General features: G+C 44.5%; 1 protein-coding gene across 27 annotated transcripts in view; it reads left to right on the top strand.

Annotated features, from left to right (window-relative positions):
• The window catches only part of ADGRL3 (adhesion G protein-coupled receptor L3), a 492,720-nt gene that overhangs the window by 417,430 nt on the left and 59,531 nt on the right, over window positions 1-15,759 (top strand). For 26 of the 27 annotated variants that reach the window (XM_042049541.1, XM_042049537.1, XM_042049521.1 and 23 more), the window contains 3 exons: window positions 233-409; window positions 10,207-10,416; window positions 10,926-11,146. In XM_042049541.1, the coding sequence (XP_041905475.1) occupies window positions 233-409; window positions 10,207-10,416; window positions 10,926-11,146 (608 nt within the window). The remainder of the gene's footprint in view (window positions 1-232; window positions 410-10,206; window positions 10,417-10,925; window positions 11,147-15,759) is intronic. The other variant, XM_042049518.1, reaches the window with a different exon arrangement.

Raw genomic sequence — 15,759 nt, 5'->3', positions numbered from 1 at the left:
ATTTAGTCAATGTCTGAAATTAATCAAGACCAAAGAACCAAGTTTGCATTAGCAAAGAGTGCAGCAACAATCTAACTTTCTCTTGTATTGGCAAGTAGTACTTGACGTATAAACCACTGCTGATTATTTATCTAAAATTAAAGGGTGAGAGTTACAAAGAGCCTCAATAGTGCATTTAGAAATCTCTGAGAGCCTATCATTGTTACTGCATTTATTAATTTCTTCCTTGCAGCAGTCAGAAGAAAATTTTAACCCGAACTGTTCATTCTGGAGCTACACAAAGCGTACAATGACAGGGTATTGGTCCACGCAGGGCTGTCGCCTCCTGACAACTAACAAGACACACACCACGTGCTCCTGCAACCACCTCACCAACTTTGCAGTCCTGATGGCACATGTGGAAGTTAAGGTAGGCATTGCAGATTCCCAGGCTGCCAATGCACTGGGCAGGAGAAGTGGTCAATGTGTGATACCATTTTGTTACCACTAATGGAGCTGAGCAGGGAAGTTGCTGTGTGACAGTTAACTCTTAAAAGTAGAAACCATCTGGTGTAAGTCTTCCTTCTGCTCTATGGTGAAACAGGAAATAGTCACACCAATGCAAAGCCTGTCTTAAGCTCCTGGCATGGGCAGTTCTGAGCTGAGGATGGGGAGTGAGCAGGTTTAGCTGTTGCCATATTCTTTGCTAGCTGGTGTGGAACATCTCCTGGCTGGGTTTTTTCTCATGGGGTCCTCCCTGTGCCACCAGGGAGTAGCAAGGTGGGGGGACAGAAGTATGCAGTCTGCCTCGTGGGGTGCAGGTTGGGTGTCCTGCTGGCAGCAGCTGCAGATACACTGCCACACGTGTTCATGTGAGATGCATGTGTGGAGCCAACAGTGTTTTCCTCCTTCCAGCTAGGGGGGAAAAAATACATTCTCTGCATCTCACTGTGTGACACGTGAGAGGGAAGCTTCTGATACCATCCTGTATAGACTGGGCATCTACTTGAGGCCAGTACATGACCAGCTGGTTCCTTTGCCTGCAGTTATGTCCGTGGTGTAGATCTGCCTTTCCACATGACTATCCCCACTGGAGCTAAAGAAGTTAATCCTGAAGGTAGATGTTCTTCATGGTAGCAGTGGTTTTGGGAGCGAAGCACACATTTGGGATTTTACTCAAGAGTAGGAGAAGGGTTGAGACGGTCCTCCATTTCCTGAGCTGCCTTGGCTGTCTTTGGTTGAGGTCAGTCTGAACTGCTGGAGAAAGAAGAGAAGGCCCTGATGCCTAAAAGATTTTGGCCTAGTCATTTTCTTCATTGTGGCGTCTCCATTTCATGTGCCTGGCACTGCAGCAAAATCCACAGCTCTGAGCTAGATATGGATCTGGCATCTTCCATGGAGGCAGAACTTCTCAGAATCACTTCCATGACCAGCACAACCACAAAAACTATTATGGTTTTAAAACTACTTTTTCTCAAGTAGTCTTTCAGTGTCACTGCTTCGTATATTTTTGTTCCACTTAATAATCTGAAGAGGAATGTGAAGAGCTGCAATAAAATATATATTAAATAAGCATCATGCATGACAAAAGCTCTGCAAAAAAAGAAATGGGAGCCTAGGAGCACATTTCCCACAACAGCTGGGTCCAGCTGAGAGGGGCAGGATTTATCTGTTGCTGCTGCAAGTTGTGGTAACCATATTATTCTGGAGGAGTCAGTCCTAGTCCAGGAAACATGCCATTAAATGTTTGTGGCACTGTCCTGGGAGATGCCTGAAGAAAAGGCCTATCAGAGCACATAATTACAGGTTAATGGCATTCTGCAGTCCAGGTCTGGTTTTGCCAATTTCCTTCAGCTGCTCAACTTTTCATAAGGAATGTGTGTTTGGCTCATTATCACCCACCTGGAATTAACAGATATGCCTGAGTCACTGAAGTCAGAGGTTGCACCTGGGAAATGCAGACAGTGCTCCACTCCACTGGTGTGAATGGGGGCAATCCCAACTGCATGGTGCAGATACAGCCTGGTGCTCAATGAGCCTCTTCTCAAACTGCAAATAGGTCAGCCTTGTCTGCACTTCCCACCCAAACCTCTCGAGACAAGTAGAGCTGCTGTTATCTCATCTTGCAGAAAAAGTACGTAAAACCCTTCCTCACCCATGTTCATCCAACAGGTTGGAAAGAGCTGCAGCTGGAAGCTTCCCGAGTGCCAAGCCAGTGTGCTATTAGTTAGTAGCTGTTTCTGGGTGTTAACAAGTACCCTCAAGACTTTCAGGTCATGTTTTATCATTTGGCTGCAGCCAAAGTATCATTGCTGTAAGAGCCAAATTGGCTCCACTTTGCTGACTCTGATACAACTGGACAGCTTCCTGGCATGTCCACTTCAGTGATCATCCTGGCCTGAGGGCAGAGGCAGGGCAGGGTTTCCTCCCACCTAACACAGACACATATTTCAGATATAAATATGCAAACATTTGCAACTCGTCCCACCAGCTGCGTGTCACCTTGCTCTTCCTGGTGGCACTGTCTCTCTCCATGGTGGAGCTGGCCACATGGCTCTTGGCATATCTGAAGGTGGCTTATATGACATTCCTTATGCTATTGTAATGAGTTATTTTAAAGTCTTGGCAGCACAATACCTGCTGGTTTGGAAAAGTGGAGGTTTAAAAACAAGTGGGGGTTGTTGTCATTCATTGACTCATGCTCACCGCTCATAGATGTGCTTTTGAGTCATTTTCTTATCTTGTGGGTGGTTCAAAAAGGCATTTCTTGGTTATTCAATGACCTGTTAGTCTTCTTGGAAGTGGAAGGATACTTGGGGAAATGATGTTGTGTGCTTGTGCAAGAGCTCTTATGCCAGTGTTCTGGCCAGTGACCAGGATCTCTAAAAAGAACTGTTGTACACACAATAATTAATAATATTCTGGGAGTTTTGCAACAGAAGCAATTTACTCCCATGATTGAGATTTGTAGTTTCCTGACTTAAGTTGTTCAAATTTTTTGATCCACAGGGAACACCGTTTGGTGTAATGAGTATCCACAGCACCCTGCCTAATGAGACTCAAAACTGGGCCTCATGGGGAGCAGACATCACATTCCTGCTCCTTCATCAAAAACTAGCACCAATTTGACAAGTGTCACATCTGCTCATGAATGATCTCCCTGCCTGGTGACATGGCAAGAGAGCATGTTCTCCAGAGGGGACCTTGGTGGCAGCTCTGCGAGTTCCAGGCTATGGTTTAATTATTAGCAGAGTGTGTGTGGCAAGGTGGAGCTGGAAGGTAGCACCACTGAGGAGGTGATTGATGGCCATCTGGCTCTCTAGAGTGAAAAAGCAATATGTCTTTGTCCAAAGGGACAGAAAATGCCACCAGGTGGCCATGGCAGCAGGGTTTTATTGGTGTGCTTGAGGAGTAGGAGTTGCTGGTCCAATTCTGGTCTTACTAGGACAGTACCTGGTTAAGAGGAGAATTTAATTTGAAGATGCTTTCTGCCTGTTAAAATAAGTTGGGCCCAGAGTTTCTTATTCACCCACTGGGATAAAATAACAGTGCCCAAAGCCAAGAGTTGGCTGTGTGCACAAGCAGGATATATAACTGCTGGGAAGAGCAGGGGACCCTCACCTGCAGGTCCCCCTCCAGCTGCTGTCAGAGCCCCAGCCAGCATGGAGAGAGGACTGTATAAAGAGCTGTGAGCTGGATCTCGCTGAGGAATCCTCCTGGTAAGGGATGGCCTTAAGAATGTGCAGTGTTCACTGCCCTGCTTGACAATTTACCAGGAAAAATAAGAACCTCCCTTCAGAGAGAGGTTTTAAGACTTGGAAACAAATCACCATCTAGGAAGTTCATTTGACCTGTGTTATGGGAAAGCTATTACAGTCTCATAGATATTTTGTTAAATTATGAGATATGTTTAATACAGATGAGATCTATGTAAAATACCTATCTATTGTTTGAATAGGTAGGATATTTGCTATGACCCTTAAGTTCTATAAAAATATGGTGGCTCCTATGCTATGGAACAAAGCCCATAGTTAAATAAGCTGTGCTACCTATGTAATTGCTGGAGAATTATTCAAAATTTACAAGTTGTTTTTCAGAAGCTTGTGCTTTGCATCATACTAATTATAGCAGATGCATCTTAAATGTATCATGGGAAAATTATGCAGCCAGAAAACAAGTTCAGAGATGGTGGGAAAATGCAATTAAAAATGCCACCCAAACCAGAGTAAGCAAAGGTACCCCCAGGGTAGATAATGTTGCTTATCAGTATGTAGTGAATGCCAGATCTTATTCCTTTTTTAAATACAAAGAGAAATGGGGAAAAAAAGAAAGGTGTTTTGACTATTGCAATTAATAGGAAGGTTTCAGGTGTTTTTCTTTACCACAAACATGTTACACTGTGCTGATTATTTGGGGAGTGGAAGCATAAGGCAAGCTAAGGAGTGAAAGGAATAAAAGTATATGAAGTCTAAGTGGAATGTAGCGGTCCATTGCCTAAAGCAGTACGGGAGGAAGCTGGAATTACTGCAGGCTGATCCTGTGTTCTAAACTTCATGTGCAAGTCATGTAGCTCACACTGGCAAGTGCCAAGCCTTGCTGTTTGTCTTGCTACACCCTTCCTTTCTGGCTGAGAGCAGGGTGAATGTGAGGACCAAGGCAAAGGTAGTGGCCCTGGTGTGGTGGAACCATGTCTCAGCTGTGTCTCAGCACTGGGCTGGGTAAGACCATCACTGTGACAGCAGAAGCTGATGGTGCTGTGACCAGGCTTCTTCCAGAAACTCACATTTCTGGCAGCTTGGCTGGGTGGATGTCTACACTGAGTTTGGCACAACCACCGTAGCTCCTTTCTTGGCTTGGAGACGCTGTATGAGTAATCAGAGCTGCCTAAATCCCGCCAGAATGGGAGAGCAGGATGATGCATGCAATTATTATTCCTAAGCCTCACCTCCTCTCAACGACGGAATTTCGCCTCAGCTGCCTCTCAGTTGCAGTGGGGCTGGTGAGTATAATGGAAGCAGTGGGCTCTTGCCACGTGCTGTATCTGCAGGAGTGTCTGTGACACGTGGTGAGGTGAAGTCTGTACCCATTTCTCTGTGCACACCTGCCCCCATATAGCTTTATTGTGGCCACGGTGGTTTCTAGGACTTAGAGTGGCTGCCGCTTCTGGCAGCCACTGGAAGGCTTTTGCATTCTGGGGAGAAGTCTGTGGGGGAGAGTTCTGCTGGGAGGCCTTCATCTTGCTAAGGAGGGCAGAAGAGGAGGAAGATGGTCTGTGTTGCTCATGCAGAATATGAAGGCAGCTTCGTGGACTAAGACAAGGAGAGAATATGTGACTAAACCACCTTGTAGTAGTGCTCAGGGATCTGAGCCTTATTGTGAATGGCCAAAGTCAGAAGTCAGTAATGTTTCCCAGGGGCTCCAGGTGGGAATTTTGCTCTCCTTATTCCTGGGTTAGGACCTGATGGTGCCCAGGACGGCCTTGCCTTTGCAGAGCACAGAGGGGATGCATACCAGGTCCATGGGTGCTGTATTCACTGTGGAACACAGCTGCCTACCTCCCTCGGTGCATCCTTCATGAAGATGGAGAGGATGGATGCAAAAGCAAAGGTGTCCTCCCAGCTCATATTCCTCTTGGCCACAGAAGAGGAAAATCTTCCTAAAAGCCTCTCATGCCTTCATAGCCACAGCAGGTGATGATGCCCTTAGCCAGCTTGGATGCACTGCAGGAGTCCTTGGGGTTTCCTCCCAGTCCGTATACCCCAACTGATGCTTTTGATACATCTCCAAAACCATCTGCCTCTTCAGTAGCCCTCTGCACATAGCCACAAAGCATTACAGCCAGGTCATAGCCGTAAATCCTCTCTCACCATCAGAGATGGGGGAAGAAGGACAGAGAGACCCCGCATGGCCCCAAATAGCTACAAATACGAGAAGCAGCATCAGCAATGCACTGAAGTTCAAACCTGCCCCACTTGGATGTCTGCCCAGCCCAGTACTCTGCCAGCTCCCACCAGGCACCAAGTGGTCATATCAGAGCTAGTTGATGACATTGTGGTTTTATTTACTGCTTGCTTATTCTTCCACCCCCAAAGATATTACTTCTTCCATTCTTGGAGGGACAGATTAGGCAAAGGAATGTGTCCTTTACTACTGGCAGCTTGGTTTGGCTGCTGTTTTCTTCTGCTGATGCTTTTAATAAGGGAGGAAATGGCTGTTCATCTCAGGGAGAGCCATTCTGTCATAAGCTGACATTCCCTGGGATTTGTTTTTATTAGCTCACCTCTGGTGTACAGGCACTGCCAGAGTTGCTCATTGATTTTCCCAGCCTGGATAATATTGGGGCTGCCTGCTTACCCGGCTGTGGTTGCTACCAGTGCTCCTGTAACTCCTGCACAAATCCCCATCAGCACTCTCCGCCTATTGCTCTTGGTCCCACTGGAACAAACCCAGGCCTTTATTCCAAAGCCAGAGACCTCTCCTTTCACTGGGCTTTGGGTTGGGTTCATACCTAAATCATAAATGTAAAACATACTTAATATCAAAACCCTGTCGTTGGAGTGTATTGTTGTATTTTTTTTCAATTACTCCATAAGTTGTTCCTGTGCTGAAAATAATCTGAGAGTCAGCTTATTCTGTGAAGCAGGTGTAGCTTAGGGGTAGCAAACCTCAGTGTCTTGCATGCTGTGCCATGTAGCACCAGTCTGGAGAGCCTCAGTGCATTTGGGAAAGGAGTTGTTTGGTTGATGCTGTCAGGAAATTATCTCTTGGACTGACATCTGGTATTTCCCATGGGCTCTTCTGGTTTCCCAAGTACTTGGGGAGATCATTGAGAAGCAAGAGCTGACTGTTGTCAATACACTGGTGGTCTCAGATGTATGTTGCACGCTTTAGAGGCCCTAGGGCTTTCATTGTGCTGGAAAAATATCCCTAGGGATCTTCTGGGAACGGCAGATCTCAGAGGGTCATGATCAGTGGCACAGAGTCCAGTTGGACCTGAGCAGGGAGGTTGGACCAGATCACCCCACTGGTGGTCCCTTCCAACCTTAACCATGCTGTGATTCAGTGGTTAGCATGCACATCAGAGCTGCTTTGTCCTCAGTCAAGGAGCATTTGAACAGTGCTGAACAGGGTAAAGAAAAGATTTGCTCTTCTTGCATTTTTCTGCAGTTAAGGGACCAGGCTTGAAGGCTAAGACGTGGTTACAAAATCTTGATGTGCCCTGTATTTAACCCTGGAGCTCCATATGCAAGCCAGGTTATGCTGCTCCCTGTTTGTCACACAGCGATGGAGTGATGGCAAGGAAAAGCTCATGGCATTGGGAGAGGTTACCTCTATGCTCCTTTTCCCATATTATTCTGCTTGGTGTGCAGTAATTTACAAGTTTCAGTCTCCAGCAAAAGGCAAGTTGCCTTTTATTGTACTTGCTGGTGTACAAGCTCTGGATGTGCCTGACCTGAGGGGGCAGTTGGCACTGCCATGGGAAGGATGCCAGTGCTTATCAAGTCTTCCCATTGGCTCTGATCCATTGGCTCTGCAGTAGCACCTGAAACTGAGCATCTCAAACAGGCTGGAGTGTACCCAGCCTTTAAAATTCAGCTCACTTCCTCTCTTGGACTTTACTAGAAAAGCTACAAATTCATATTTTTTTTTCCCCTGAGGTGTTTTTAAATTGCTCTCGTTCCCAGTTTATTGTTGTTATTCCTTTCTGTTTGTTCTTTTGTGAGTTTGTTGAGTTTGGGGAGGGAGTTTGTAATTATGGAGAAGTTGTTTTTATGGTTGTTTCCCAGCACTCCAGGGATGACTGTTATGTACATAAAATCAGTATTATCTTTACGATTAATATTAAAAAGAAGAGCAGTAAGAGTGATAATAATAATAGTAATACAGCAATGAAGCATGTTTATTGCTAAGCATGGTGAGCTTCTTGGGCAAGCAGCCCTTCCCTGAAGAAGACAAAGAACCTAGATGGTAGGATCCCTCTCCAAGAGCAAAAACAGCTATAATTCCTGCATCATGTCTTAAAGTCAGCAGATTTGTGGTGTTGTGATAAGAGGTGCAGTAGCTGGGACCTGTGAGATTTATCTCACCTAGGGGAAGAAGTCCTTGGAGAATTTTCCCTGCACCATGCTAAATTTGTCTTGGGATGGATAAATCTGGCCACGTCTGGGTGGGGTGCGTGCATCTGGCCAAAGTCTGCCTGGTTTCTTTCTCCCTTCATCCACCTGCTTTAGCTGCATTGTCCTGTTGCCTAGCCCAAGAGCTCTTGGTCCATTCAGCCAGGCAGCCAATCTAATCAGACGAGGGCTTGTTCAGGGAGACGTTCTCCTGCCATTCCCCTGCAGCCTCAGACAAAAGAAAGAATGATTTGCAAGGTGCAGGGTTTGCATTAACATTTTTCCACAGAGTTAAGAGGGATGGATGAGCTGGAATGACACTGAGATAAAGCAATGCGCAGCTGCCAGGGAAATGATGTGCTTCATCTTGTCAGGTTTCTGGGCGCTGCTGGATGAGCTGGCTGGAATAGGTGTTTCTGTCATGAGCCACAGAAAGCGCACAGTGATTTCTTGTCTCCCTTTTGGAGTTGTGGCCTCTAGTTCCTTAGGTATTGGAAATACTTGGAAAGAGTTGCAAGGGGGTTTGGGCAAAGGAGCCCTCCATCTCTCCACCTCCAAGTCTTCCTGGAGAGAAAACTTGCAGCATGGAAGAGATGGAGCAGCGAGTCACTCCCCATCTTTCATTATCATTTGATGCCTATCAGTCACGCTGATAAAGCCAAAGAGATGAAAGGTTTGAGATGTTTCTTGCAGGTGCCAACATAGCAGAGTGTGTATTGGGAATGGCCTGACATTTGATGTGGCTTTATCATTGGCAAGCAGGCAAAGAAAACAGATAAATTATCACCTTTTCCCTCCATCTGTCATAAGCTTTTATCCCATGGAGAGAAAAATGTTTCCACTTTGCCCTGGCTTTTTGGAGTGTGGCACTATTGTATTTGCCAGCCTACGTAATGCCCAAGTCATCGAAATGCCAGAAGTGGCGGGGAATGTGATTACCATTTATAACACAACCTAGTGGACTACAAAGCTGGGCTTCAAGCTGCTCTGGTCATTGTAATATGCCCCCAGAGATTTCCAGCCAGTCTCCTCCTCAGCTTATTGACTCTAACCACTTACACCCAAGCAGTCAGCTCGTGACTCACCATGTATTTCTCATGTTTTATTTACATTTTGCTAAGTAATGGTATCTATAATTTCGCCGCATCTGGTGGAAGCTTGGGGAGTTTTACAGCCTGAATAAGGAAGAAGGCGGTGGGATGTTCTCACCAGGAGGGTCTCATCATGTGCCCCTTCTTTCTGTGAGGGACATGCAGTGTAAGCTCAGGAGCAATGCAGCAGTGTTTTGTCAGCAGAGCCAAGGCTCACCTATCCTGTCTCTCACAAAACTTTGTTGCCTAGCTTTGCACTGGCTTTTTTTGCATGGCTTTGAAGTACATCCATGTTAAAAGTTCATCACAGGGAATCACTCACTTTCCAGGGTGTCTTAAAATCACTGTTCTGTTACAGTTTAAAAGCAAATTCATGTTAAAAGGTCTGTCTTTTTTTTCTGTGTAATGTTCTCAGGATCAATCTGACTTCCCCGGAGTTTTAAAATGTAACTCCAGGGTTTGAGAATGAAAAATCAGACTTCTTTTCTCCTTCCCCTGTGGTAAAAAAAAAAAAAAAAAGAAAAAGAAATTTAAGCAATCTCTTTCTTTCCAAGGCCTCCAAGCTCATACGTCTCTGAACATTTAAAGAGAGTCTTTTTCCACTGTTGACAAATGGTTGTAATGGACTTGCAGTTGTCGGACATGATGTTGTTAGCATGAAATACTTTTTTACACTCGAATCACTCTTTTCAATGGTTCTTTATACGTCCAGTCACTCCTTTGCCATGTTTGTGCAAGATGGAGCTGCACACAAGAGCAGCCCTGATATCTCAGTATTTTTATCAACAGCATTATGTTTCTGCAAGGTTTTGGGGTCTGAGTCTGTTCAGGGCACCTGCGGTTTGCAAGATACTTTGGAGTCTGTTTTGGGTTGCAGCTTTTTTGCTGCAGGATTCAAGTTGAGGTCCATTTAATCTTTTTGGTACTGGTTCCATGTGCCACAGACAGCCTTACTCTGTGTCTGGGATGCATCAGAAGTCACATATCATGCAACTGATGAGATTTTTTCATTTTATCTTCAGCACAGTGATGCAGTCCACGATCTGCTCCTGGACTTCATCACGTGGGTTGGCATCCTGCTTTCACTGGTCTGCCTCCTGATCTGCATCTTCACCTTCTGCTTCTTCCGTGGGCTGCAAAGTGACCGCAACACGATTCACAAGAACTTGTGCATCAGCCTCTTCGTGGCAGAGCTCCTCTTCCTCATCGGCATCAACCGCACTGACCAGCCGGTAAGGGGCAAAGCACTTTCTGCTTCTGTCACAGGCTCTTGTCTCAGTGCGTCTGCAATGTTTGACCAGTGAGATACATTCCAGCACTTCTTCATTCCATGCATGAGTCCTCACAGAGCTGGGCCCCTGGCTGATAACTGGGACTCACATGCTGATGCCTACTGTGATTTCAGGGGCTGTATGTGTGTTGCTTGTCAATAATGTGTGTGTATGTTTAATAAGCAGGTTGTAAAAATGCATTTAAACCATGTACATCTTCATATGTTTATTTGCCAGATTGTGTACGTGCCTACCTTTGTATCTTTTAATATCATTTATATATGTGAAGATGTGTCTATTTTAAAACAATTCACGTATGTTTTCCAAGTGAAAAAAAAGTTCTTCCTTTGGAGAGGGAAGATAAGAACACCCTCATTTTTATTAAGCCTCCCAGTAAGAGTACTCCTGACTGTTGCATTAATTAATCATGGTACAAACACCTTCCCTTGCTCTTTTCAATCCTCACTCAGATTGCCTGTGCCGTCTTTGCTGCCCTCCTGCACTTCTTCTTCCTGGCAGCTTTCACCTGGATGTTCCTGGAGGGGGTGCAGCTCTACATCATGCTGGTGGAGGTTTTTGAGAGCGAGCACTCCCGGAGGAAGTACTTCTATTTGGTCGGGTATGGCATGCCTGCGCTGATTGTGGCCGTGTCGGCAGCGGTGGACTACCGGAGCTACGGCACGGACAAAGTGTGAGTGACCTTGGCATTGCTTGGACTGGCATTGCCCAGGAGAGATGGGAGTGGGGACAACAAAGGGATGTGAGGAGCCCAGAGGGTTTGTTCAGGCAGAGCTCAGCCAGGAGGCATGCCTTGCCTTATCTCTGTGTCTCCAGTGCAGGACAAATTCCCCACTAGGAAATTATTTGCAAAGGTATTTTCTGGGGAAGTCAGTCGAGGAAAATTTTGTCACATCATTGCATAACATCAGCAGAGGTGACTGTCCCAAGTCTCAGTCTGGTACTGTATCAGCAAGATCCTCCTTCTCTAACCAAAGAGTACTTCTTATTTGGATGAAGATGCTGCTTTCTTCCTCTGTTTTTTAAACTGTTTTATCAAATTAACAGAGCCTGCAGGCAAAACAGGTGGTGAATGTGGAGTGCATTAGGCTCTTTGCAAATCAGAACAGCTATATCATTTATCATTATGAATATTCTTAAGTGTTTTCAACATTGCTGAAGCTGGTATGAAAGCACAATTTAGATAATCATGCAACACCGTCTGATGGAAAACAAGGGGAAGATTTAGGCTTTGATTCTCTTTGCCATCTTTGCTACAATAGCATTAACAATGTTTTTATTGACTTTTTTTTTTTCTTCCCTTGTCAGTCTGCCTTTCCAGTCTCACTTTAACTGAGTTAAGGGCTCCATATGAAGGCATACATAGCAATGAGCCAGTGGTGGTTCTGAAGCTCTTTTTTAGCATAGGTCGAGTCAGGCCATGGCAGCATTTGATCTTTTCTTAAGTTCAACTGCAAATTTTTTGCCTGAAACCTTACTGGTATATGTGAACCTTTACTCTTTGAAAAAGCAGATCTGTAGAGCAGTGGAGCTGCTCATGATCCATTACCATGCTAGCAGGTAGGCTTGGATCCCAGATGGATATTTGTGTTGTGTTCCTTCCATGAGTAGGAGAGTAGCGACCTGAATTTGTATAAATGTCATGCTTTGTGGAAAGGAAATGGCCCACACAGATAAGGGTGGGAGGGTGTAAGTTTTTAAGGATCTCTACTGATTTATCCAAAGTAGTTTGACTGACTTTTACTGGCCTAGAGGGCAAACACAACAGCTGATTGCCATTTTTGAAGAAGACTTTTCTATCAATTGCCACCTGCTTTCTGCCCCAACAAGCTCTTCTGTTCACTCCCCCTCTGGAGCATTATGTAAGCACCTATTGAATCAGGCATGGAAACAGTTCGCCTTGTCCCTTTAGACAAATTTATTCTTAACTGTGGTGTTTCTGTGGAGGACAGATCTCTTCACAGTGGCCTACATTGGATATGTTGAGCCTCAAACATATTCCAGCTGTCTGGAAAGTCAGTTCCTGCACATCTCCCATTGCTGGAGCAGTGTCCTAACCTGTCCAGTTTGCAGTGTAGTATTTTGTGGCTACTTTCCACACTGTTCACCCTTTGGCTTTTGCAAACAGGCTTTGGGTGCCCAAATGTTTCCATGGCTTGAAAGGTACTGGCAGAAAGTTTGGCTGAATTTCACTGAAGGCGAACAACATAACTTCACTATCTTGGCATTGAAGAGGCAGCAGTCCTGTGTGTGTGCCAATAAAGTATGTCTCCCTCCCCACAGCATGAAGTAGTATTTTTAATGATTAAACATGTATATATACTATTTTGCAAATAAATATTTACAGAGATTTGCAAATCTAAAATATTTATGTATAATTTTTAATTCCAGAGTGCACTATTTTGTCACGTTCTCATAGAGGAAAATAAAAAACATACAATATGTTTTGTATAACTATCATGCTCCATCTGGTTGAAGGATGATGATGTATTTTTCCGTATAATGTTATTAGAAGGGTAGAACTGATTAGAATTTGTACTGAACTATATGCCAGGCATACATAATTTGATTGCAAGAAGTTGCTTGGTTTTGCCAGGTTTTGTAAAACATCCTCTGGAATATATTACTTGCCTCTGTCCATTATTTACTGCATTCGTTTAAGCAGGACTTATGGAGCTGTTAGTGTTATTTGTTTTTTGCCTGGCATTTGGTGCCACCATTCATACATCTCAGAATGATTTGCTTAAACACGCAGTGTAGGGTTTTCTTGATTTCATTTTCTTTCTAAATCCAACCCTCCTGTAACACATGCCCAGATTACAAAACAAGGAAGAGGCAGTTGTTCCTCCCTCTGCCGCTTTACTCATCACTTGGTGCTTGTGATTTTCTGAAGTGTCCTGTGTCCTAGTATTCATATTGGTATTTTAGGTCCTTTTCCTATTTTTTTTTTTGTTGTTGTTTTAGAACAGTTCAAACCCCTTATATTAGGAGATTAATTTGCTTTTATGACTAAGCAGCAGCATAGTGATTCCATTAAAAGATCATCCCATTCAGGCTAGCTGAACTGTGTTTAGTTCTTTCCCCCAGATAAATCAGAAATGTTGCATCTCATCTTACTCTGATTGTAACCTCTAAAGTAAAGATGAAAAGCAGGAAGCCCCACTGCAGACAGTGTGGTTTCCCCATATTACCAAAGGGATTCTGGCAATGCTCTCATGAACTTCCAAGTGACCATTTCTTACAGGCCATGTCTTCAGCTGCTGAGTCTTAAATGGCCACAGCAAAAAAGAAGATTCTTTAAAAAAAATTTTAAAAGTTACATCATTTGCCTTGTCCTGTGTGTTAACCAAGTCCATCCATCTCCTGGACGGATTTGATGTCAAAGATCGTGGTGGGCAGTGCTGCAAAATGCAAAGAAAATAGTACAGAAAATAGTACTTGCAGTTGTTGTTCGTGTTTGAAAATAACTTGTGTCTAAAATTCAGTGAAAGCTTAAATACGACTTTAGCAGCCTCCCTTTGAGAGGACTCATGCTAGAAGCAGGCCGTCCAAAATCAGCAGCAAGAAGCTATTCCATATTTCCATACTTTCCTCGGTTTCGTATCGAAGCTTCTTACAAGTTGCAGAGGAAAGCAGCTATGCTTTGAGTGGTTCAATATATTTTAGAAAACGCACTTGTAGGTGTATTCATCCACTGGTGATCAAATCCGTCATGGCAGGGATCTCTCTTTTGTTTCTCCCCCCCTTTCTCCCCCCTTTTGGAATGCTATAAAGCAGGATATACATGGTAAGCAATCCAGCTGTCAGAAAGCAAAATGAAAGCCCTGTGTATGTACACAGCCTCCGAGTCCATCAGCCAGGCGCCGACATTTCATGCATGTAAATGCTGCTCAGAAAATAGCTTCTAACCATGTGGTCTGTCTTGGGTGGCTCCACTGAACTTGTTTTATTTGCAGTGCTGCTGCCAGTATTTGGAGGAGGAAGCGTGAGCTATGTGGATGCGGAACTCCATTAAGCAGAACCTATATTGCACCCTTGAAAGGCATGTCTGGTGCATACATATCCCATTACTGCACCCTGACAAGGAGGCTGCACAGCCACGTGAAACAAACCGCTGAGCTCCCATGAACAACATGATATGTTTAGGGCTCTTCAAATTTTATGGTCCAATGGCACCTAATGATTGTTTATTGGTTATATTTAATGCACACCAGGGATAGTTTAGTATTTGATTTCTCATCATGCAGAAAATAGAGTAAACTCTTTGTAGTCTTTATTACTTGGGAAAAGCTTTAGGTGAATATTGCGAGTTGTCACTGTGGAAAAGGAGGAAATTAAAAAGTAAAGGAGAGCAGTTGCCACAGAGCTTGTCATGAGAACTGAATGCATTGGGGTGACTCCTAGAAGAGGCAGTGGGGTTTTTAGCAGTATTCCCTACGTACACACATTTCCTGATAATCCTCTTGCCTTGCACTGAGCCCTGAAGGAGCTCGTTTGCTTAATGGCAGCGAAGCCTAAACTCGTAATGTGACAAGCCCGTGCCCACAGCGCAGCTGCGTGTGGAGGGTCACAAGCAACTCGGCAGCCCAAGATTAGCAACTTTGGGAAGTGAGTTGCCTGATTGCTTCCTTGTTTTGAGGAGCTCATTTATGCAGCTCATTGTGCGTGTGGGTTTTTGTCTTCTAAGGCAAGAAAAGCTCAGTGTGGTACTTGTCTGATTAGCAATTTACAGCTCCACAACGCAATTGGCGGGATGCCTGTGTTTTGATGTTTTGGTCTTAATTTGCATTTTTAATGAGGTATGACTTAAAGAGGTTCAAAGTTTCATCTCTTCCTGATGACCACCAAAAACCCCAGCTTTTTTTTAAATTCACACAAGACTACCGTACATGGTTTCATAGAAAGGCGATTTTTCTATCTATTCAAACAAATAAAAAATGACATCACATTCTCTAATGTGTGCAGAGAGGCCTAAGAAAAACCTTCTCTGTTTTTCACAAGCTGTGCTCTGGCTTAGGTGAAGCCATCTCTCCTAGGGCTCCTCTTGCTCCATGCCTGGCCCCCACTTATCCTGGTGGCAGGACCTAGCTCCTCTGCTGTTTCTCATCCACAGTATCCATCTCTTGCCACTCAATTGTTTTCTACAACTGAAGAGACAGATATTTTAGGGAAGTGGAGTGGAAAATGTCATCCTTTTTGCTGTCTGGAAGAGGAACCAGTTGCTTTGCTCTTCTTTGCTGAGCCTGGCACAGCTTTTTTGCTCATTCTGTATTTCAGCTTCCCTGT

Source organism: Corvus kubaryi, unplaced genomic scaffold (assembly GCF_017639235.1).
Source record: "Corvus kubaryi isolate FWS band 111438036 unplaced genomic scaffold, C.kubaryi_AGA036_p1.0 71, whole genome shotgun sequence".
NCBI lineage: Eukaryota > Metazoa > Chordata > Aves > Passeriformes > Corvidae > Corvus > Corvus kubaryi.
Note: the sequence above shows the minus strand (reverse complement) of the source record. Positions and strands in the feature narration are given on the sequence as shown.